The 22,539-nt window shown below is 45.5% G+C and overlaps 1 protein-coding gene across 6 annotated transcripts in view; it reads left to right on the top strand.

Annotated features, from left to right (window-relative positions):
• Positions 1 to 22,539, top strand: part of ATP7B (ATPase copper transporting beta) — a 72,375-nt gene that overhangs the window by 14,927 nt on the left and 34,909 nt on the right. For 2 of the 6 annotated variants that reach the window (XM_087865159.1, XM_087865158.1), the window contains exons 1-3: positions 2,599 to 3,116; positions 13,777 to 15,004; positions 21,207 to 21,464. In XM_087865159.1, coding sequence (XP_087721285.1) covers positions 2,868 to 3,116; positions 13,777 to 15,004; positions 21,207 to 21,464 — 1,735 coding nt within the window. In that variant the 5' untranslated portion in view covers positions 2,599 to 2,867. Of the gene's footprint in view, positions 1 to 2,598; positions 3,117 to 13,352; positions 13,497 to 13,776; positions 15,005 to 21,206; positions 21,465 to 22,539 lie in introns of those variants that run through there. The other 4 variants (XM_045796879.2, XM_045796878.2, XM_045796881.2 and 1 more) reach the window with 3 other exon arrangements.

Below are 22,539 nucleotides of genomic sequence, written 5' to 3'. Positions count from 1 at the left end.
ACCCCCCATGAAATCCTAGGTAGAAAGCACATTGGGATCTGTCTGCACTTCATCTCAGTGAGCACACAGCATATATGTAACATCCGGGGAATGAGGTTTGTCCGTCACTGCGTTAGGTAAGACGTAAGAACCTTGTCTTCCAGGGGCTTACAGTGTCTCACGGTGCGGGGCGTGTGCTAGGCATCACGAACGAGTATGGACTGATCCGGACGCAGCCTCTGTGGAGGGAGAACACTTGGCCTCCAGTAGCGGCAGAGGCTAGGTACCTGCCAGGCCTGTGGTGTTGACGTCGGTGGCACTGGAATTCAGATAAGGGACAGAGCCCTGTTAGCATGAATGGAGGCCACACTGAGAGCAGGACTTAAAGGATAAGGAGGATTAGCGGGGCGAGGAGGGGAGCCCAGGGGTCAGGTGTGAGGAAAGGGGGAGGTGCCCGAAAGAAGAGTTTGGACTGGATCCTCAGCCTGGGAAAGTGGTTCATGCTTTGGCTGTTTTGCAGGTCCCTTAGACTCTGTGGGAACAAAGGAGAAGCCAGCATTTCCACCCCAGACACCCCAGACATGCCTTCCTCCATTCCTCCTCATCTCTGCCAAAATGGAAAGGGCATTGCCTGCCGCAGGTCCTCTCGTGCTCGGATCGCTGGATCGCTGAGCCTGGAGGGCCCCCTCATTTGTTTAATCCTACCCTGCTATTCATTTTCTCTGCTCCTTGTAACCTTATAGGTCCCCCCTCCTCGGAGTCTTCGTTCTCATGCCAGCCCAAACTGTATTTCTAAATCACAAGTATAAATCATGTAAGTCCTTTGCGTTAAAAACTGGCGATTCTCCACTGTCCACAGGACAAAGTCTAAACTTCAGGCCTGTTCATAACCTGGCCCCAGCCTCCTTTTTCTGGCTGTCTTCTGGGTCTGAGTGGCCATTTAGGAGAAGTAAAAATATTTTATAGTAGAGTATTCAAATTTTCTATAGTTCATGGTGCTAACAGAAGCACTTAGGATGTATGATGCCAGCATATTTTCCTTATCAACCATTCAGAGCTGCAGCACAGAAACATTTTTATTTATAATGATCCCCTGTCACCAAGGAGAAGTTGAAATCTGGATAGTAACTCATATTTTAAAAGACAGCAGAAAGATAAATGGCACCTTTGGGGAAGGATTTCTGCCCAAAATGACATTTTTTTTTTTTTTAAATCTGTGCTTAAAAAGATAAGCTTCAGCTATCCGGAGAACCATACTTACAATGCACGCAAAGGAGCTGTGAGGTGGTCGGCAGGCACACGGGGATCCTGATGGATCCTGTCAGGAAACAGGGAGACCCTGGATAGGCGAGATCTGAGTGATGGCAAGAAAGCAGTCACACACATTCCAGACTCCTCTAAGCCGGCTCCCTACGTGGGGCTGGGGCCTGAGGCCCTTAGCCTCAAACATGCCATTCCTTTTTGGTCACCGATTTGAAGGGCACTTCTTGGAAATGGAGGCAGGTTCTTTTTTGACTGAGCACAGGGCAGATAAAAAGCCAAGCGAGACACATGGGAGTTGGCCGCCCTGAGCATGTTTCAGAAGTGGGAGCCAACAGATAGTCAAATCCCCACAGAGCACACGAGAGGTAGAGGAGTGAGAGTCTCAGAGGGGCCTGTGGGGAGGCTGCCGTCCCTCAGAGACAGCAGATCTCTTGGTCAGCAGTTCTTGGGGCAGTGGTGGCAGTTTTAATTGGGGAAGAAGGGTCATTGGGAAGGGTCATTGCCTCCTATGGAAGCAGTGCCCTCGAGCAGAAGGTGACATGTCCTAAATGCCCTCAGGTACAGGCCCCTGTGACCCCACCCTCCCCTGCCCGGGGCACATTCAGCCCAGGAGAGGAATGCAAAAGGATATAGTGTCTGTTTTACCCACCCGATTCAGTCGGCAGTGTGGACATTCCATACATACGCACTTGGAGGGGGCGGCGTTGCCAGGATTAGTGGCTGGCGGAGCTGTTCCTTCCCATGGAGGATGAGGTTGCCTCTTTCCCGGCACTGAGCCGGTGGGGGTGGGAAGGGAGACAGTGCTGCCCAACAGAGCAGAGCGGAGGCTGCCTGGATTCCCTTAATCCTCCTGTGGAACAGCGGGTAGCCTGAGAAGCCCGAATTGTGGGTTACTCCGTGGCTGTCCTGCTACATATAAGAAGTGGATGAGCCTTGTTATCCAGTGAGTTTTTGCAGTCAGTCCTTACTGAAGTCAAGCCAAGTTGGTCCAAGGGAAAACAAAGCTGCAGGAAACATGGAACTTTCTTACACCTTCTTGAAAATGCAAGTCATGTTGCCTAGGAAATACTTCTGTCCCCTAGCGTGCTGCACACCGCCAGCATTGGAGCTATGGACGGGGCAGCTGAAGTTATTCCAAGAAAGCGCTGGAAGTTTGCTAATAAAAGGAAGTGTCCTTTCTCCCCTACCTCGAGGCTGGATTTCGGGGAGTGCACATGGCCAAAAGGAAACCGTGCTCAGCTCTGGGAGGTGATTACGTGCTGGGCTCTTGCACACGCTGGCTGGGTGTCCTGGCAGAGCTGGATGAGGGCACGCGTGGGGCCGTGTGCAAAGATTCCTAGTGCCGAATGCAGTGTGATGAGTGAGAGGCTGCCAATTGGTTGGAAGGATGTAGGTAAACAAGAGCAAATATATATATATATATCCCGCGGTGTGCAGCCTGCCCGAGTTCTGCGGCTGGCTGCTAGACTTGGCTGGCAGCCTCTCACCCGACTGGCTCCGGAGCAGAGGGGAATCTGCGGGACTGAGCGCGGAAGGTGCCTCCCCCTGCTAGTTAGGAGGACACTGTTAAAGCATTTCCTTCTCACAGGACCAGGTAGCGTAGTGAGGGCGAACTGCTTGCTGGAATGGTGGGTAAAGGTGTGACCATGGACCCAGCGATGGAGGAGGCTGGGGGTGAGACGCCGGGGAGCCCGGAGCCGTCCTTCCTGGCGACCCTGGGTGACCCACAGGTGACCCTGGTGTCCGTCCACAAGCGGTGGTCCTTCAGGAGGAGCCCTGGGGCCAGGGGCTCCACCAGGCCAGTGACTTCAGAGGAGGAAGGAGAGTTTGCACAGAAGGTTTTGAACGGAGCACGAGGAATCCGTTCCAATCAGGTCAGTGCAATTGCAGGAGGGCTCGCAAGCCGAGGGGGAGCTGGACCGGGCTCCCAAATGGACGCTGCTCCCATGTCCCAGAGGAAGGGGTCAGGGAAGCCGGTCTCGGGGAGGGAGACAGAGGCAAGGTGGATCTCCAGAGACAAAAGTGCATCGTGCTAACTCTCCGGTTTGGTTGCTTATTTTTAGGATATTTTGTAAGCCTCTATGGAGCACAAATTTTCCAAAAGGCAACTCAGACAAAAATGGATGTCCCCGTCGTCTTATTTTTTTTTTAAATGTGTACCTTATTTTGTTAATGTCCACATTTTTACTAAATAAATATTTTGAGCAGGTTGCTGCAAAACGAAGCTGCTCTTCTTAAGCAAATGAAAGTTTTGTTTAACCCAAAGGTCAGGTCATGTTCAGAAGTAGGGCAGTGTAACGTTTTATAAAAAACGGTGCCTTTTCCTAGCATTTCTGGGTGGGACTGCTGGTTTGTGTGGGGTCTTTTTTAGTGATGAAGGCAGATGGACAAAAATACTAGTTAGATACAAAGGAAAGTTTTCGTGAGTCTCTTGCTCCTTTAAGAGTTATTTTTGTTTCTTCTGGTTTTTATTGTTTAAAAAGTCCCAAAAGCTAAAAGAACTTTTGTGAAAAGAGGTTTCTGAAATGTACTATGCAAGAGATTTACATCTGTTGAGGGAAATTTATCAATGTCTTTTATGCAGTGCATGGTCAGCTTTTATATTTTTTAGCTGAGTGTCTAAGAGAGCAAAATATTTAATTTGGGGGGGGGGAATGCCTGACATTTCTTAAATGCTCAGACTCCCGCTTTACAAAATCCAGCCTGTGTCTATTTGAATGTGAAATATTCTAATTTTTAATGGCCAGTACTAATCTCGCGTGACTAGGGGAGCAACCTGAACCTGGCTGGGGGAGCCCTTCAGAAAGGAGGCTGGCGTAGAGGCTGTGGTCCTGAGAGTCTGGTGCAGATCTGTGCTCTTCCGGTGCCGGGCTGGGGGACGTGGCAGACGAGTCTCGGACTCCTCCAGCTTCACATTCCCCACTGCAAAGTGGAACGATAAGTCCCACCTCCTGGGATTGTGAAAGCACTTTGTGGGGTACTATAGAAACGCAACGTTGTACTGTTTCTGCCAAAATTACAATATTCAGTAGAATTCCCAACTCAAGATGTGGTTGGTGCTCTCTGGATGTCTGGTACCACTGTGTCAGCCAGTCAATCTGTCAGAGCGCAGTGCCAACTGTTTTTTTCTAAAGCTCTGATTGTAAAAGTAACGTGTTCATTGTATGAAACAAATTTAAGATGAGGCGAGGGGAACAAAGTATTAGGAAGAAAATGTAAGCAACCATACGCCCCAGCCGCATACGTGTATGAGTCTCTCTATTTATTTACGGATATAGGATCAGGTGGTACATAGTATTATACACCTTATATTTTTTACTTAGTATTTTGTGAACATACACCCACACACATATGACATATGTACATCTATACCTATATCATCAGGTTTAATTGCAGTCCCGCTTTTAAATTTAGGATTATTTTTAGGAAGAATTGAAATGAATTATTCTCAAATGGGGGAAATTTGTAGTAGCTGGTTTACGATGATAAGAACCAAGCTAAAAGTCATTTGTAAATGAGTACTTGTTCATTGCCAACAATGTATTGACCCCAAATCTGTCATAAATCAAACTTTGGACCTACTTGAGAGTTGAATTATTTAGTACTTGGTATGTCTTTTTGATGAAAGCCATTCTAACAGGCCTGAGGTGATACCTGGGTTGTGGTTTTGATTTGCATATCTCTGGTGATTAGCAGTGTTGAGCCCCTTCCCATGTGCCTGTGGGCCATTTGTGTCTTCTTTGGAGAAGTGTCTATTTGTGTCCTCTTCCCATTTTTTAATCTGTGTGTGTATAAATATAGATAGATAGATAGATAGATAGATAGATAGATAGATAGATAGATAGAGTTGTAGGAGTTCTTTATGTATTTTGGATATTAACCCCTTATCAGAGATGTGGTTTGCCAATATTTTTTCCCATTCCATGGGTTGTCTTTTCATTTTGTTGATGGTTTCTTTTGCTATGCAGAAACTGTAGTTTGACGTGGTCCCACTTGTTTATTTTTGATTTTGTTGCTTGTGCTTTAAGTGTCATACCCAAAAAAATCATTGCCAGGATCCATGTCAAGGAGCTTTTCCCCTATGTTTTCTTCTAGAGTTGTATGGTTTCTGGTCTTCTAAGTCTTTAATCCATTAGGGTTAATTTTCATGAATAGTATAAGATATGGGTCCATTTTCATTCTTTTCCATGTGAATATCCAATTTCTCCAGCACCATTTATTGAAGAGACTATCTTTTTCTCCATTGAGCATTGCTCTTTTGTCAAATATTACTTGACCATATATTATTTTTTTAAAGGTTTATCAACCACCTCCATTTCTTTTTCTGAGGATTATTTTTGGTATCAAGTACCTATTGTGCATTACAGGGTAGTATACGTTATAAACATGTGTTTACACTTAAGTCTTTCAAAGGAATGTATTTGTTTTATGTTGAGCTAATCATACCTATAATTCTAGGCAAAAACTTACATTCGTTAGCCATTATAGACTACTATAATGATTTATAGTATTTTGTGTGATAAAATAACTGCATTATTTCACCAAATCTGACAACCATATGGAATTTATCAATAATAATAATTAGCAAAAATAATCCCAAGTTCGTTGACTTCTGTCCTACGATTATCTGAGTTCCTGGTGTTGGTGTGACATCTCTTCCAGCCTGTGGCACTCTTGCATGTGTTTAATGGGAGGTCTTTTACATCGTGATCTTATAATTCTGGGAAATGACATAAGGTAATGATGACTTTATGATTCTGACCTAGACTGTTTCATTCAAATGTAAAAACATGTTTGAAGATATGGACAGTTGCTTGATAGTGACAGGATTGTTATATAACATTTCTTTGATGGGAGGGGCTTGAAATACAGTCTTATCAGAGAAGATTCTGAAGCAGGAGAAAAATGCTGTTGATTTGATAAAAGTCTGATAGGATAATTGTTGCAATAGACCTAAGTTAAAAGCCACGAAATTCTCTGAAAGGGTTAATAGTAAAGCTGTTTGGAACGAGATTGCAAACAAATTTTCTGAGGTAATCATTGTAAAGTGCTTCTTGGAGAGGTCTTACAGTTTGTGAATTTCTAGATTTTATTTTTTCATATGTAGAAAACAACATGTGTTGTATGTATATATTGAGACTGGTTAATTTACCTTTATTCACTTTTTTGCCCAAGCAAATAATGAATATAGTGCATCCAGTTTCTCAGTAAGAGTTCATACTTTACCTTGCTGTGGTCAAGAGAAGGAAACAGGCAATACATTTGTTCAGAATTTCCCAGAAAGTGTATAGTCAACATCAGAGCTGGGGTGGCCCCGGAGGGCAGAGATGTGGGTGTTGCACACACAGCCCGGGCCCGTAGTTGGCCCTCATCAGTGTTTGAATTATTGCCTGAGTTTTGGTTAGTTCGGGTTTTTTTTTTTTTTTCAGTAGATAAAATTTAAATAATAGTGCCTAAAAGCTCTTTCTGGACCTTGGTGAAACATCATGAAAAAACAGTTTGAAGGGGTTGGACTGGGGGTTGGGGCAATATGTACACTTGTTTTAATGATTAGTTTTCCTTATCAGTTAAATGGTGGAAATAGTAAGTTCCCTGCTTACCTCCTTGGGCCACTTTTAAGGACCAAATGAGTCATGTTTGTCTTCCTAGTCATTCATTTTCAGACATTTATGATGTTAGCTGTTTAAATCCTTTTAGCGTTCAGGCCTTCCTGCAAAACTTAAGGTAGGCTTTCTTACTACCCCCGTTTTACCTGCAGCTAGGAAAACTGGGGCTTGGATTCGCCCAGACATGGCTGGAATTCATACCCAAGACTGTCAGACACACCTTCAATAAATTCACAGCAAGTAAGAAGAACATATATTTAAAAAAATATGTGAAAATATTTTTTTAGGGTATAAAGCCATGCACAAGTATACCATCAGGGCATCACTGTTGTCGTCTTTATCACAGTGATTAGTATCGTTGTTGGCATTGTATGGTTTAACAAGATATTCTTTGCCTTAGATAAACTGAAAAACCACATTTGTTTTCTGGTATAAAAATGACACTTGTTTGTTTTTTTAATTTTTAATTTAAATTAAATTTTAATAACTGGAAAACATGCAGAAAGTCGCACCTATAGATAACCTCAATTTTATGTATTAATACATAAGTACACACTCGTGTAAATATGTATACATACAGGTTTAACAATGAAACGTGGACCGTCCCTCAGTGGGGGTTTTAGAGGCTGGTGCCCATCTGTCTGGATCTTTTCTTGAGTTAAACAATCTCTTCTGACTCTCCCTCCCTTATGAACCTCTGATATCCAGAGATTTCTCAGATAAGAATAGGGCCTGGCAATGAGTCATTCACACTCAGGAGGATGTGGAAGGTTCCAGAACCACTACCACTTCTCCTTGTGTCCTGCCTCGTCTTGTAAGCATGGCTGCCTTGAATGTATTTGCAGTTAGGAATATTGGAGGAAGCAGAGTGAGTACTGATATTCTGCTGTAGTTTTTCTGAAGTCCCAGAGACAGCTAGAGGTGGCCTACTCAGGGATGAAGGAAGGCTAGGCTCAGACTCGGGCAGACGGGCCCAGTGCTCCTGGCCGCTCCCCTGCCTCCTTACTGGGCTCACTCGCTTAGCTGTTAGCCTCATTGTTACGTGGCAGGTAAGAGGTGGCTCTTTTTCCCTGTTCTCTGAGTGTTGCTCTTTTGTATTTTGCTTTTTCTGTATTGGAGTCTCCTCCTGTAATTAGCATGGCTAAAAGGAAAATGTAACCTTAACTGTTGTTTTAAAAAAATAGCCTGCTGGACTTTTGAGCTGGATTTAAATCCCAGCTGTTATTTAGATTGATTTGTGACCTTTGATAAGTCTGAGACTGTTTCAACGGTGAAATGGTGATAAGAATACTTACTTGTAGAATTATCTTGAGCATTAGGGATATAAAATGCCGTCCTCATAAAATAACACTGAGAATCATTAACTATTTGCTCTTACTGGATCTGCGTACATATGAAAACAGCAGGACGTTTCTGTTTTGAATTCCATGAAAGTTCAGGTGCGCAGAGTTGGATGGGGCGGAAGTTAGATGCTGGAACATTTCTCCTCCTGAGTTGTTAAAGGTGTTACACACCCTTCAGAGTGAAAGAAGTTTCAAGGGTAAGTTTGGCCAGTGGTATCCTGAAGGGTGATGTGGATCCCAGTGGAACGAAGAGATCTCGGAAGGGGCTAATGTATCCTTGCATTGTGCACGTGGTAGAATTGCTCTTTGATTTGTGGTCACAGACATTTTCTACGAGGCACGCCGTTTCTGGGCTTTTCAATTTCAGTCTGGCTCTGAAACCTTTCGTCCAAACATGGCACCCCATTTCCAGTTTGTTCTTCATACCAGCCTGGCCTGTCTACAGATCTGACTTTCCTATCCTAGCTCCACCTCAGTGAATCGACCCTTTCTATCCCTTTAACCATCTTTTCTTTTACAAGCCCTGGCATCCATGGAAAATGCCATGTGGCCCGAGTGTCTAGAGAGTACAAAGAATTGAAATTCGTGTTTGGATTCCTCTCTGTGGAATTCCCCCCCTTCCTGTGTTGCCAGTCCCTTCTAATCCTGATGCCCACCATACTCATAGTTTGTTAACAATTTAAAACCTAGCAGAAGTTCTTCCCCAACCTGTTGGGCTTGCCAAAGAAGTCCCAGACGTCTGTCCTCAAGAAGTATATAATTTAGTGAGAATTAGGCAACACTGGGATTCCATAAGGTTTTCTCTGGACACAGTTCGTTCCCTGGACCCCCTCTCCAATGTCCATGATTGCTTGATGAACCCTTAGACCTCAATGTGTTTGTTTTTTGAACTCATTAGAGTTTTTTCCCCCAAAGATCCTCTTTCTTGAAGAATGGAATTAAAAGCACATATACATTCCGTGTGGATACACTTAAAAACTATTAAAATACCCAGCAACTGTTAGGAGATTGCTTCTAAACCAACAGAGACTCTGGTGTTTCACAAAGTTGTGTTACGTGCAAAGCTTTATCTTTCGTAACTACTTGTCTTTAGAAACCTGCCTGTCTAGAAGGGGGACCTCTGAGTATCGTTTGCTACAAATAGCTTCCAACGCTTCTGCAAACCTTTTTGGCAGGAGCATGGAATCCATAATCACGGGATTAAGAGCTAGCATTGTGGCTTGGGGTTTGGTGAGTTTTAGCTAGACCTACCTAGGACCAAGCAAAATAAGTTGGATAGTAAATCATTAGGGGTTTGTTTTTCCGACAGACTAGGTGGTTGAGGGTTATGTCTTGTTTTAAGGAGGCAATTCTGCTTATGAAGATACTGTATTAAAGTGAACATCCTTGAATATCTTAGTTTTTCTTTCATTTTTGTCAATTAAACAAGTATTTAATACCGGTTATGGTCAAGTCATTGTTCTAGATCTCCTTTACACTCATGTTATTTTAATTTTTAAACTAATTATTTTTTAGAATTTGGTAATGCATGTATATTATACATTAGGTTTTTTTTTTGAAAGCCTTCAAATTCAAAAATAAATTTTATTTTTTTCTCCTATTTTTTTATTAGAATAATATTTTTTTATTATATTATGTTAGTCACCATACAGTACATCCCTGGTTTTTGATGTAAGGTTCGATGATTCATTAGTTGCGTATAACACCCAGTGCACCATGCAATACGTGCCCTCCTTACTACCCATCACCAGTCTATCCCATTCCCCCACCCCCCTCCCCTCTGAAGCTCTCAGTTTGTTTCTCAGAGTCCATAGTCTCTCATGCTTCATTCCCCCTTCTGATTACCCCCCTTTCTTTATCCCTTTCTTCTCCTACCGATCTTCCTAGTTCTTATGTTCCATAGATGAGAGAAACCATATGATTGTCTTTCTCTGCTTGACTTATTTCACTTATCATTATCTCCTCCAGTGCCGTCCATGTTGTAGCAAATGTTGAGAACTCGTTCTGATAGCTGAGTAATATTCCATTGTATATATGGACCACATCTTCTTAATCCAGTCATCTGTTGAAGGGCATCTCGGCTCCTTCCACAATTTAACTATTGTGGACAATGCTGCTATGAACATTGGGGTGCATATGACCCTTCACTTCACTACGTCTGTATCTTTGGGGTAAATACCCAGTAGTGCAATGGCTGGGTCATAGGGTAGCTCAATTTTTAACTTTTTAAGGGACCTCCACACTGTTTTCCAGAGTGGCTGTACCAACTCGCATCCCCACCAACAGTGTAGGAGGGATCCCCTTTCTCCACATCCTCTCCAACAATTGTTGTTTCTTGCCTTGTCAATTTTTACCATTCTGACTGGCGTAAGGTGGTATCTCAGTGTGGTTTTGATTTGAATTTCCCTGATGGCTAATGATTTTGAACATTTTTTCATGTGTCTGTTACACACGGAAAAGAACTCTTCCCTCCCACTCCTGTGCCTCAGCCCCGAATCCTCCTCAAATTCTGTACGAGTTTCTTATGTATTCTCCCAGAGATAGTCCATGCATATGCAACCAGCTCCGTGTGTGACGTTCTTTTTCTCACAAATAGTGCAGGCATGCTGTGATGGACTTACTTTGGTGGCCCTCCCAATGAACTACACCTCCTTGTATTTAAGCCCTTCTGTAATTCCCTCCCATACTGGCCGAGTTTGGCCATGGGACTGGCTTTGGGCATGATGAATTAGCGAGTGTGATGCAAGCAGAGGCTTGGTAAGTGCTTGCACACTGGGACTTGTCCTCTGGGAATGCTCACTATTGTGACACTGCCTCTCAGAACCCAGAAACCAGCAACTGTGAGGTACCCAACCTAGCCATGTGGAAAGGCTTCACAGAGAGAACCGAGGTCCCTTCCCGTGGCTACCAGACAGTAGCCAGCATCAACTTGCCAGCCATGTGATGGACAGACCATCTTCTTGGAAGTGGAACCTCCAGCCGCATTGACGCCACTCCAGATGACGCAGAGATGAGCTTTCCCTGCTGAGCCCTGTCCACACTGAAACAATGTGAGCTCTCGTTCTGAGCCACTAGATGTGGTTTGTCACGCAGCAGTGGAAAACTGAAACACCGTATTCACCGTGTATTCTGTGTCCTGCTTTTTTTCATTGAATGATATATTTGATAATCCATTTCAGTATATACAGAGTTACCTCGTTCCTTTTTATTTTTTATTTTTATTTTTTTTAAAAGATTTTATTTATTTATTTGACAGAGAGAGACAGCCAGCGAGAGAGGGAACACAAGCAGGGAGAGTGGGAGAGGAAGAAGCAGGCTCCTAGCAGAGGAGCCTGATGTGGGGCTCGATCCCATAACGCCGGGATCACGCCCTGAGCCGAAGGCAGACGCTTAACGACTGCGCCACCCAGGCACCCCCCTCGTTCCTTTTTAAAGAGCTGGATACTATTCCTTTGAATAGCTGTGTAGTAGTTGAAGTAATCAACCTCCTATTGATGGACATTTATGTTTCCAATTCTTTGCAGTCTTTAATATCTTCGCTGCATGCTTGCTTTTAGACATGAAAAAATATGTGTATTGAGTAAATTCTTAGAAATGGAGTTGCTAGGTCAAGGAATATTTGGATGTGTCATTTTAATATACATTACCAGGTTGCCCTCCTGAGAGTTTACACCCCCACCAGCTCTAGCATGAGCGACAGTGCCGGCCCCAGCGGTACCGCAGTGCTGTTGGAGTGTCACAGTTCTGCCTTGGTATTGTTTTTGCATATATCGAAAAGGCATTTGCATTTTCTTTTTGATGGACTTCCTTTTTCCTGTTGGATTGTGGGCCTTTTTCTTTTTAGAAGGAGCTCTTTATATTTTAACGAAATTAGCTCGTGCTTAGTACGAAGCAAATCTTTTCTCCCCCTCTGTTTCTCATTTATCTTTTTCCTTGGGTAGAGCCATGTTTTCTCTTAATTGTGGTTAGATTTATCGGTCTTCTATAGCTTTTGGATTTTCTTGTTTTTCTTTTTTCATATTTAAACGTTCCCCGCCTGAGATTATAATGGGTATTTTCCTGTGTTTTCTTGTTGTATTATTACTGTTTTACTTCTTACATCTTCATCTCTGAGCTACCTGAAATATCTCTTGATAAATAGGTTCCAAATTCTATTTTTCCCAGTTGTCCATTAATACTGTTGTGCCGTGTCCTCTTTATCATATACTGCATTTCCATATTTATACCACAGGTAATCTCAGTGTATTTACTTAATGCAATAAACTCTTTTTAGTTGCTATCCCATAAATTACTTAATTATTTTCTTTTTTTCTCTACTATTTTAGTAAATACTATAGTGAATATTTTTAAAAACAACTCTTTATAATTATTAATTCCAGGCTAGTTTAGGATTTCCTTTATGGATGTACGAAAGAACATTTATAGTCTGCTTTGAATTTGAAAATTTGAAATCAAATTTATAGTTTGATTTAAACTTTCATTTTGTTAAGCTGCTCAAAAGCTGAAGTTGGAAAGAGAGGCGTTTATGCACAGGGATACGGAGAAGATCAATCCATGTAACTGAGATTCATCTGGAGATATAAGTAGGATTGTGAAGGCACAGGGAATGATGTGCTTTCTGGTCATATACCATAGAGAAAGGCCTGTTCCCGAATTTCAGAAGCATGTAATAGTACTGGTATGAAAACTATTATCTAATCAGGAGCGTGGGGAGGCTGGGACCCTGCGAAAGGAAGATTTGGTTTTGCTAATAGAATGGCTGAAGCCACATCATTATGGGAAGAAAGAAGTCAGGAAATTATGCTTGTACTCTGGTATATTAAGAAAATACATCCATTTAATTTGGGGAAGCCCTTGTGATTATGGGTGATGACTACAACTGTTGTGGACCCCCAGGGGGCAGTGACACTCAGTGGAGGCAGAACTGAGAAGTTGCTCCAGCCTTCCCCCTCCTGCCCCTCTTGGTGCAGCCATTCGTGCTCATTTCCCCTGGCTCGCGCAGCATACTTCCGGACCTTTTATCACAGGCCTGTGGTCTGACGCCAGGATGCCTGGGAGGTATGCATTTGGATTAGGTGCCCTGTGGTTGTTAAATTTAACCCCCGCTAAGAGAATGAGACCGACACCCTGGAAAGAGAGACAGAATTAAAGTGTTGCCCAATCTACATATGTAAGTTGCAGCAGGATCAAAGCTCTGCAGGGAGAGTTTGGGAATCAGCCACAGGTGGGCCTGGCATGCTGGTTCCACGTGCGTGAGTGATATCACGCTCTCTTCCTTCCCTAGGGAAACCACTACATCTTCGAGGTAAGAAAAACACATTTTCCTAAGGTGGACAGTTGACGTCTAGGTTCAGCGTTCAGAGTCACAGAATGTTCGAGCTAACAGAAACCCAACAGAACCATTTCATTTGGCCAATAATATTTTTATAGCTTTCTTTCCCTGCATTTTATGATCTTAAACTTTCGGGCCGTTTTGACGCCAGTGGCATTGTTTTCCATTTTTTCAGTGCCAGAGAAGCTGGAATATTTTAGCAAATATTTAGTTTCAAGGATTAAATACAAAATGTTATTTCTTTCCCCTTTAGATCCTGTCTAAACTTTCTTTGCCCACTCGTGCCTGGGAGCCAGAGATGAAGCAGAGTTTCGCCTTCGACAATGTTGGCTACGAGGGTGGCCTGGACGGTGTGTGCCCCCCTCAGACGACCAGCACCATCAGCGTTTCGGGCATGACTTGCCAGTCGTGTGTGCAGTCTATCGAGGGCAGGATTTCCAGTTTGAAAGGCGTCGTGAGCATTAAGGTTTCCCTGGAACAGGGCAGTGCGACCGTGACGTACGTGCCGTCCATCCTGAGCCTGCTGCAGATTTGCCATCACATTGAGGACATGGGCTTTGAGGCCAGCGTCGCAGAAGGAAAGGCTGCCTCCTGGCCCTCGAGGTCCTCATCCGGCCTCGAGGCCGTGGTCAAGCTTCGGGTGGAGGGCATGACCTGCCAGTCCTGCGTCAGCTCCATCGAAGGCAAGCTTGGGAAACTGCAAGGGGTAGTGAGAGTCCGAGTGTCCCTCGGCACCCAGGAGGCAGTCATTACTTACCAGCCTTATCTTATTCAGCCACAGGACCTCAGGGACCATGTCAACGACATGGGCTTTGAAGCTGTCATCAAGAACAGAGTGGCGCCCGTCAGCCTGGGACCCATTGATATTGGGCGGTTACAGAGGACCAACCCAAAGACACCTTTGGCTTCCGATAACCAGAATCTCAATAACTCTGAGACCTCGGGGCACCAAGGGAGCCATGTGGTCACCCTGCAACTGAGAATAGATGGAATGCACTGTAAGTCTTGTGTCCTGAATATTGAAGAAAACATAGGCCAACTCCCCGGGGTTCAAAGTATTCAAGTATCCTTGGAGAACAGAATGGCCCAAGTACAGTATGACCCTTCTTGTGTCACCGCAGGGGCCCTGCAGAGGGCCATTGAAGCTCTTCCACCTGGGAACTTTAAAGTTTCTCTTCCTGATGGAGCAGCGGGGAGTGGGACAGGTAGCTGGTCTTCCAACCGTGTTGCCCCTGCCCCTGACCCGAGAACCCAGGCACCAGGCGTGTATGAAACCGTGGTGCTCGCCATTGCCGGCATGACCTGTGCATCCTGTGTCCAGTCCATTGAAGGCCTGATCTCCCAAAGGGAAGGGGTGCAACAAATGTCAGTCTCTCTGGCCGAAGGGACTGGAGTGGTGCTCTATGATCCCGCCATAATTAACCCAGAAGAACTCCGAGCTGCTGTTGAAGAAATGGGATTTGAGACTTCAGTCATTTCTGGTATGTAGTTGATCCATGTGAAGTGCACCCTGGGGTCTCCTCCTTTTCCCTTGTGCTTACGACATAGTGCCTACAGGGTGGGTGGGGGCCGGGGGGGCGGCGCACACTCGCGGCTCACCTGTCCACAGGGGTGACCAAATTCTGCAGCTTTTCCTTGTGTATTAAATGTGTTAGGGTAGAAGAAATAGAATTTTCTGATGTGTAGATTTTGCCTCTCATGTAGCTGGGACTAAAATGCTAAGTTCTTTGGTTTTTTCTGAAGAGAACAGAGATTCTGTGTTCTTTTTAAAAAAGAGTCCTGTGGGAACATCAGGACCTTCTCTCTCCAAAGGAAATGTCATCATATTCTGAGATTTCTCTGCTGAACAAAACAGTAAAAACAGAACCTTAGTCTCACCACCTGGAGCCCACTCTGTTGAAAGTGGGAATTAAGGAGCAGATTCAGTGATGATTTCCCTTGTTCTTCTCGATGGCTGTGGGAAGAGGCGCACGTTTCTGCCAGGTGCCGGGACCTGTGAGTGGTGGGCTCTCCCGGGGGTTTATGTTGTAGCGCAGCAGGATGAGTCCCGCGTGAGCCAGGGAGGGCAGGGCATGGGGACGGGGACCGGGACGCCGGAGGCAGCTCATTGTGCTGGGGGAGCCCAGGGGAGTGGCCTGAGCACGAGGACTCAGGAGAAGGCCAGACAGGCCGGACAGCGGTGGGCCCCTCCGAATGGGCTGCGTGTCCAGCTGACGTTGCATTTCACTGTGAAGGCGAGGGGTGTCAGCGGGGGATTTTCACGCCCAGAGGCAGCGCAGGTGGGTTCACACACGAGCAGGCCAGTCGGTGTCGGTGCGGTGTGGACTGAGGCACGGAGACCGCATGGGAGGCTGGGGAGAGATGACGTGGGGCTGGAGAGCAGGAGATGGACTAGAATGACGTTCAGGAGATTGCGTCCAGCAAGCTTGGTCCAGATGAGGGGTGTGATGGGGCAGGCCATGGAGGAAAGGGAGAGCCTGCGGCCAGCCCAAGCTGTGTACTTGCTGGAGGACAGCTGAGTGTTGGGTTGAATTCCTGGAGAGTGGGCTGGAAATGCAGATTAGGTGGTGGGAGCCATGGGAGATGACAGAAGGCTAGGGAAAGTGAGTGTGACCCGGGACAGGCAGAGGGAAGAACGTGATGGCACTGGTGTGGAAGGAAGGGTGTCTAGAGGAGGAGATTTTCACAAACAAGGATAGCACCCTGGAATTAAAGGAAGCTGTTTCAAGGAGGGGGCTTAGGGGGTCTCAGGCTCCATGTAACTAGGAGGAGGAGGCTCGGGTGATGGGGTGCCCAGCTTTATGGTAGGGGGAGGCACAGCCCTCTAGGAGCTTAGCCGAGGCGGGATGGAAAAGGTGATAGGTAGGGGGTTTGCAGAGAGGCTGAAGATGAGGAGAGAAAGCCGGACATGCGAGGGACAACTGTGTGGGCAGCAGTGTTTTCACGGCTTCGATCCCAAGATACCAGCCCTGTGCGGTAGTGCGAGTTGCAGGCTGGACCAGGCCGGGACAGTCCCATTAGCTTGCACTGCAGTCTGAGCTGCAGGGGGGTGGCCAAGCCCAGCTCTAGAAGGGCTCGTGGGCAAAGACCCATGGCCGCGCTCAGGGCCAGCTGGACTTGGTTGGGTTTCCCACATCCACTTCGCAGTGGCCGCCAAGATAAAGTGTGCCTCCTCGAAAAGCTCACTCTGTCCTGGCGCTTCCCTGCACGCACACCCTTAAAGGGAGTGGGTAAGTCGAGTGGAATGACTTGGCCCTGTTCTGTACTTTGTCTTTTGTACCAAGTTTCAGGAAGGAGTTTGTTTTTAAACAAAAATCAATGAGGAAATAACAATGGAACAGTAAATCCTGTACTTGAAAGGTAGGACATGTAGTACAGAGTCATCATCTGCTGTATTTGTATGAGGTTTCAAGTCTTTCAACAGTAGAATCGGGTTGTTGGCAGTAAAAAGAAATTCGCATTGAACTGCATAATCCAGAATAATTGGATTTGACTAAGTAAGTCTAGAAAGAAAAGAGCAGTGCTTTTTATTGGCCAGAATTATGTATGTTTTTAGCCCAAGAGGTATTTAGTGTACCAGATTTAGCAAATAAAGATATAGGACACCTAGTTAAATTAGAATTTCAGACAAGCGGTGAATATTGTTTCAGTAGAAGTGTGTCCCATGCAATATTTGGGACATACTTACACTACGAAGTTATTTGTTGTTTATCTGAAATTCAAATTTAGCTGGGAATTTTGTATTTCACCTGGGGGTCTTTAAAATTTAGGATAAACCATAAGTGTGTTGGTGACTATCTTATAGCCACTTAAATGCTAAAAAGGCATTATCTGTATTTAATTGGTCATTCTGGATCGATCAGGAAGAGGAGCTCATTGGACACAGTCTTTAAACCGTGTTGTTTCTCCTTGGACTCGGCAGCACCCAGCACATAGTAGGTATTTGTGGGGGGAGTGAAAGAGAAAGAAAAGGCTATGACACGTGGGCTCACAGGGTAGCTCAGTGATGGGGTTTAATCCACAGCACGACTCAGAGATGTTAGAGCTGAATAGCCACACGGGGAATGGGAAGGAAACCAAGAGATGACTGAGAGCAGAAGCTGGCACCCCAGGCGGGGGGTCCGAGGCCAGAGGGCGCCATGAGAGCCCGGGGGCTGTGAGGTTGCCTGCTAACAGCCGGCAGCCCTGGAGTTACTAACGGAGAGGCTGGCCAGGAGCTGGGCTCCCAGTAGATAGATGGGAAACACTTCGGGTTTTCTCTCTTTCTGTCCTATCATTTCCCACTGGTTACCTCCCATGTGCCAAATTTAATCAGAAGCCAGGTAGCAAGGGAACCTGGGAAAAGTGGTTTTGCAGGGGTCAGCCCCCTTGACAATAGAGCAGGGAGAGGGAAGGGAACGATCTGAGAAACCGTGGGCAAGTGTCAGGCGTTGAATTTCAGCCAGCTCATTGGACAGCTGAAAATACATCTAGACCTGGTTTGTATCTAGAAATCAGCTCTGCATGTGTTCACTGGTTTGCATGGTAAGTAGTTTTTGAATGAATGAATGTACAGATGAATGGCTATATGACTATACTGTGAGGAAAAGTCATCTGTCACGTGTAACATGTTCCCTCGCCCTTGTAAATGGGCAGTGTCCCTCCTGGGCCACTGTTCCCTTATCCCAGCATGTGTTGCAGGGCTTCCGGGGTCCCAGGCACTGTGCTGGCTGCCGTGAACGCTCAGAGGCCGTCCAGGACCTGCCCATATGTGGTTCACACTCTAACAGGGAAGCACATCAGAGACCCATTACCCAAGGCAGGCTGCAATAAATGTGACAAGGAAAGTGTAGGTAGAGCGGTCCTGAGATTCAGAAGAGGAGGAGAAAATCCAGCAACTGGACTTGATGATAGAGGTGACTTTGGAGCTGGGCTTGGGTCAGACTTCAGAATGGAAAGGGTCTCCGCAGGCAGGAAAGGGCAGGACTGCACCAGACAAGATGGAGGAGACCCAGCACAGGCCCCCGGGCAGGAGTTCTCTCGCCACGTCTCGGGCACAGTGTGGCTTGGGTGGAACTTGAGTATAAGTAATAGGAGATAAGGTCAGACAGGGCACCCTGGTGCAAGCTGCCATTCTGTGTGTCCTGGATTCTGGAAGAGGCTCTGAACTAGTCTCCCTGCTTCTTGCCTTTCAGCTTTACAGGCTGTTTCCTGCCCAGCATTCACAGCGTTCCTGTTACCCTGTTGATACTCTGACACCTTCCCATCTGTGTTGTGAGAGGGAGCCCTTGGGTGATCTAGAAGGCCCCTCCCTGACTCCCTACCTTTCTAACCCCTTCCTAGTCCTCATGGCAGGCTTGTTCTCACCTCAGGGTCTTGTACTTGCTGTCCCCCCAGTCTAGAATATGCTTCCCCCAATATCCACACAGTGCACCTCATTTCAGATATACTCTTCTGGACTTTCCCCAAAGCATATATAATTTATATTTAGAAATGCATAGATTTGCATTATACATGGTGGTTTTGTAATCTCTTTCACCCTGCAGTTCATCATAAACATGCTTACAGGTCCATCCATATGTCTGCAACACCACGTTCAGCGGCTGCATAGCGTTCCGTTATATTAGTCAGTTTTCGATTGGACTGTCCTCACCTACTTTGTGTGCGTGTGATTGTAAATAATGTTGATGGGCATCTTTGAGGCTACATTTTGTGCGCTTACTTAGTTATTTCCTTATGATAAATACCTGAAAGCGTAATTACTGGGTCACAGAATATAAACTTTATTTCATTCCATTACAAATATTTATTGTGCCTCTACTAAGTGCTAAGCATGTTAGAGATCCTGTTTTTGATGATATTGTCAAGTAGACTTCCAGAAAGCCAAATCAATTTACATGCCTACCCATAGTCTTAGCATAGATGGATAAAGGACCCAGTAGCATAGACCTGTTTGGGTTTTGTTAGTTTATTTCAACTTTCTTTAATAATCTCCAGAAGCCCCAGAATTTAGGTGACTTAGATCCCAATGTGGGAGAATGGCAATGTGTAAATTGGAGTAGGGAGTAGGGAGAAATTCTCTGTAATGGTACAAATATTGTTAAAATTGTTGACCACAATACTTGGATAGAAAGGCAGGTGAATCCAGAAAACAGGTGATGGACTAGGAATGGGGAGGGTTTGAACAGGTGCAGGGGGGTTGGACAGGTACAGTGCAGGTGGATGGGTGCAGGAGATGGAATGTTGAGAGGTTGTGGCCACAAAACAGCTTTTGTGAATTTGAGATCCAAAGGGCAGAGTCATTTTGAACAATGACCAAGTCCGGGAGAGTAAGCCTGTGCTGGGGGGTGAGGGGTGGTCTCTGCATCAAGAAGGTAGAGAGGTCCTGTGAGGCCGGAGTGATGGAGGGTTTTCACTGAACGTGCTGAAAGGGTCAGTCTACTGGACCCTTAGAATGAGTGGAAGTAGTTTTTAAGCACCTTTCGAAAATAAGCAAAACATCCCAGGATGTGAGATTTATTTAGAAAAACTTAAAAGTCACGGCCCATTGTCAGTACACATTAATGCCAACTTCTGTCTTCTGCAGCTGTGGATTTTCAACTAATGAGAGTTCGTTGTTAAATAATTATCCTTTGTATATACTCTTTTTTTTCTTTTGTATATACTCTTACAAGGGCTTTCTGTCATCAACATTGTGTGACTTTCTGGAGTGATGGAAATGTTCTAGATCTTGGTCTGGGTGATTACATATATATGTAGGTACATATGTGGTGGCCAGAAAAAGGGCCCCCAACAATGTCTGCGCCCTCATCCCCAGAACTCAGTGGGACAGAGCATGGTCTTTTCAGTTTACGGAGCTGGATCAACTGGAGATCCAAATTCAACTCTCATCTCTTAACCTACACAAAGTTAATTTACAGTATGCCATAGGCCTGATACGGAAGTTTATGGAAGTAACAGCTACTAGAAGAAAACAGTATGGATATTTTCAGTGTTTAGTCGGGCAGATCTGCTGCTGGAGCACAAAACATACTAACCATTCAAGCTGGGTTAGTTGGTTGATAAGTTGGGCCTCATTACCATTCAGGACTTGTTCTGTCAAAAGAGCCCCCGTGAACTGAGAGAGCAGGTACGGGCAGTGCGGGCACCTGGCAATAGGGAAAAGGTGAACAACTCAGTAAAGGGGTGTGGGGTCCATTGGATTCTTGTGGGGAGGGAGCAAACCTCTGCTAACAAGAATGTGATGCTTAGTGCTTAAAGGCACAGATCCTGGGAGTGATGAGACCTGGTTTAGAAACTAGCTTCATTACTTACTACCTCGGGGGTTTGGGGCACATTTTTAAATTTCTTTAACTCATTTCTCTATCTGTACAAGGGGGGGTGATAGTCCTATGTACCATAGAGAGCTATTTTAAAGGAGGGCATCCATGTGCTTAGTGGAGGGCCTGGTGAGTTCTTATTGTTATCGTCTAATTAGAGCACTCATCCAACTGGAACATTCCTTACTTGAGTATTGGCATCTTTTCATATGTCTGCGATTGTGTGCCTCTGTCTCTGGTTGGTGGGGGGTGGGGGGCAGTGATGGAAATCAGCCCCCATGGAGCTTCTTCAAGAGCTTTCATTTGCATACTGTCAGGCTTGAACCTGTTCTTAAAAAAGTTATGTGTTCTTCTCATCTGAATGACTTCTTACATTTTATCCTAGGAAACTGTTACAGCAACCATGTTGGAAACCACAGCGCGGGGAATTCCTCAGCGCGCCCCGCAGATGGCGTACCTGTGTCTGTGCAGGAAGTGGCTCCCCATGCTGGGGGGCTCCCTAAAAGCCACGACCCCGGCTCCTCGTCAAAGCCCCCGCAAGCCTCTACCCCAGGGGCACCCCAGAAGTGCTTTTTACAGATCACAGGCATGACCTGTGCGTCCTGTGTGTCCAACATAGAGAGAAACCTGCAGAAAGAAGCAGGTAAGAGGTCTGCCCCCACGTTAGACCTAGGGAGGCTGCGTGGGGGCTGTCGGAGGCTGCGGGCTGTAGAATAGACACCATGCTCTCCCTCCACAGTCCCCGCTGACACAGTGCGTCAGCAGCCCTGCTCTTCTGGCTGCACGTGCATTGTATGATGGCGCAGATGTCTATCTGATGTTCTTGGGCGCTTGGCATGGTGTCTTTAGCAAGTGTTTTGCGTGTTGAAGATAGAATGTATCTCTGAGTGAGTGAGTGATGGGAAGTGCAGTCGAAAGGTCCTGGCACATTCCATGGGTAGCTTCCTCAGTTAGCTTGTCCCGGTGGTCATCTCTGTTTTCCCCTCCAGCGCCAGCCATCGGCCTCACACTGTCGTATGAGCACATAGCCTGTTTGTGGAGAAGTGGCAATGTTGAACATCCTGTGCTTTGTCCCTGTACATCACAGAGTGTTGTGGAAATGCCACAGTTTTGTCCTCTAAACTGTATTTCCAATACTGTCTCTTAAACCTGAAAGTGCAGCAGAAATCCTGTCCTAGTCTTTTGTTTAGAAAATATCTTATCCGTGACTACCTTGCCAGCAGAGTCACTTTCTCTCCTTCCACGTGTCTCTCTGCTTGGACTCCTTGGCTTTCAGTCAGCACTAAAGTAGGGTGACACGTTTCCAGCCTCTGGTTGCCTGTGCTGTGTACTGTCCTGGAGCTCTAGGACGACTATTTGCAAATTGAGGCATGCTTTGTCCTCCCTGGGCTGGCTGCTCATAAAATAGCCTATATCTCATGGTGCCTGTGTTCCTTTTCCTGACTTGAGTCCCCCACTTTTATCCACTGCGGCATCCTTTCTAAAGCATGTTTCTTTCTTTTATATGAATGAGTCATGTTTTCCCGCTCAAACTCACACAAAGTGTTAGCAAGATACAGATCTCACCGGACTTGCAATAGCATTATGTCCCGATAAACCCATCATATGTCAAAAATATTAGAAGTTGAAAATGCATTTTTTTAAAGATTTTATTTATTTGTTTGACAGAGAGAGAGAGCACAAGCAAGGGGAGTGGCAGAGGGAGAGGGAGAAGCAGG

This window comes from Ursus americanus, chromosome 10 (genome assembly GCF_024610735.1).
Source record: "Ursus americanus isolate L20-20 chromosome 10, mUrsAme1.1.p, whole genome shotgun sequence".
Taxonomy (NCBI): domain Eukaryota; kingdom Metazoa; phylum Chordata; class Mammalia; order Carnivora; family Ursidae; genus Ursus; species Ursus americanus.
The sequence above is the reverse complement of the archived record's forward strand: the minus strand, read 5'-3'. Positions and strand labels throughout refer to the sequence as shown.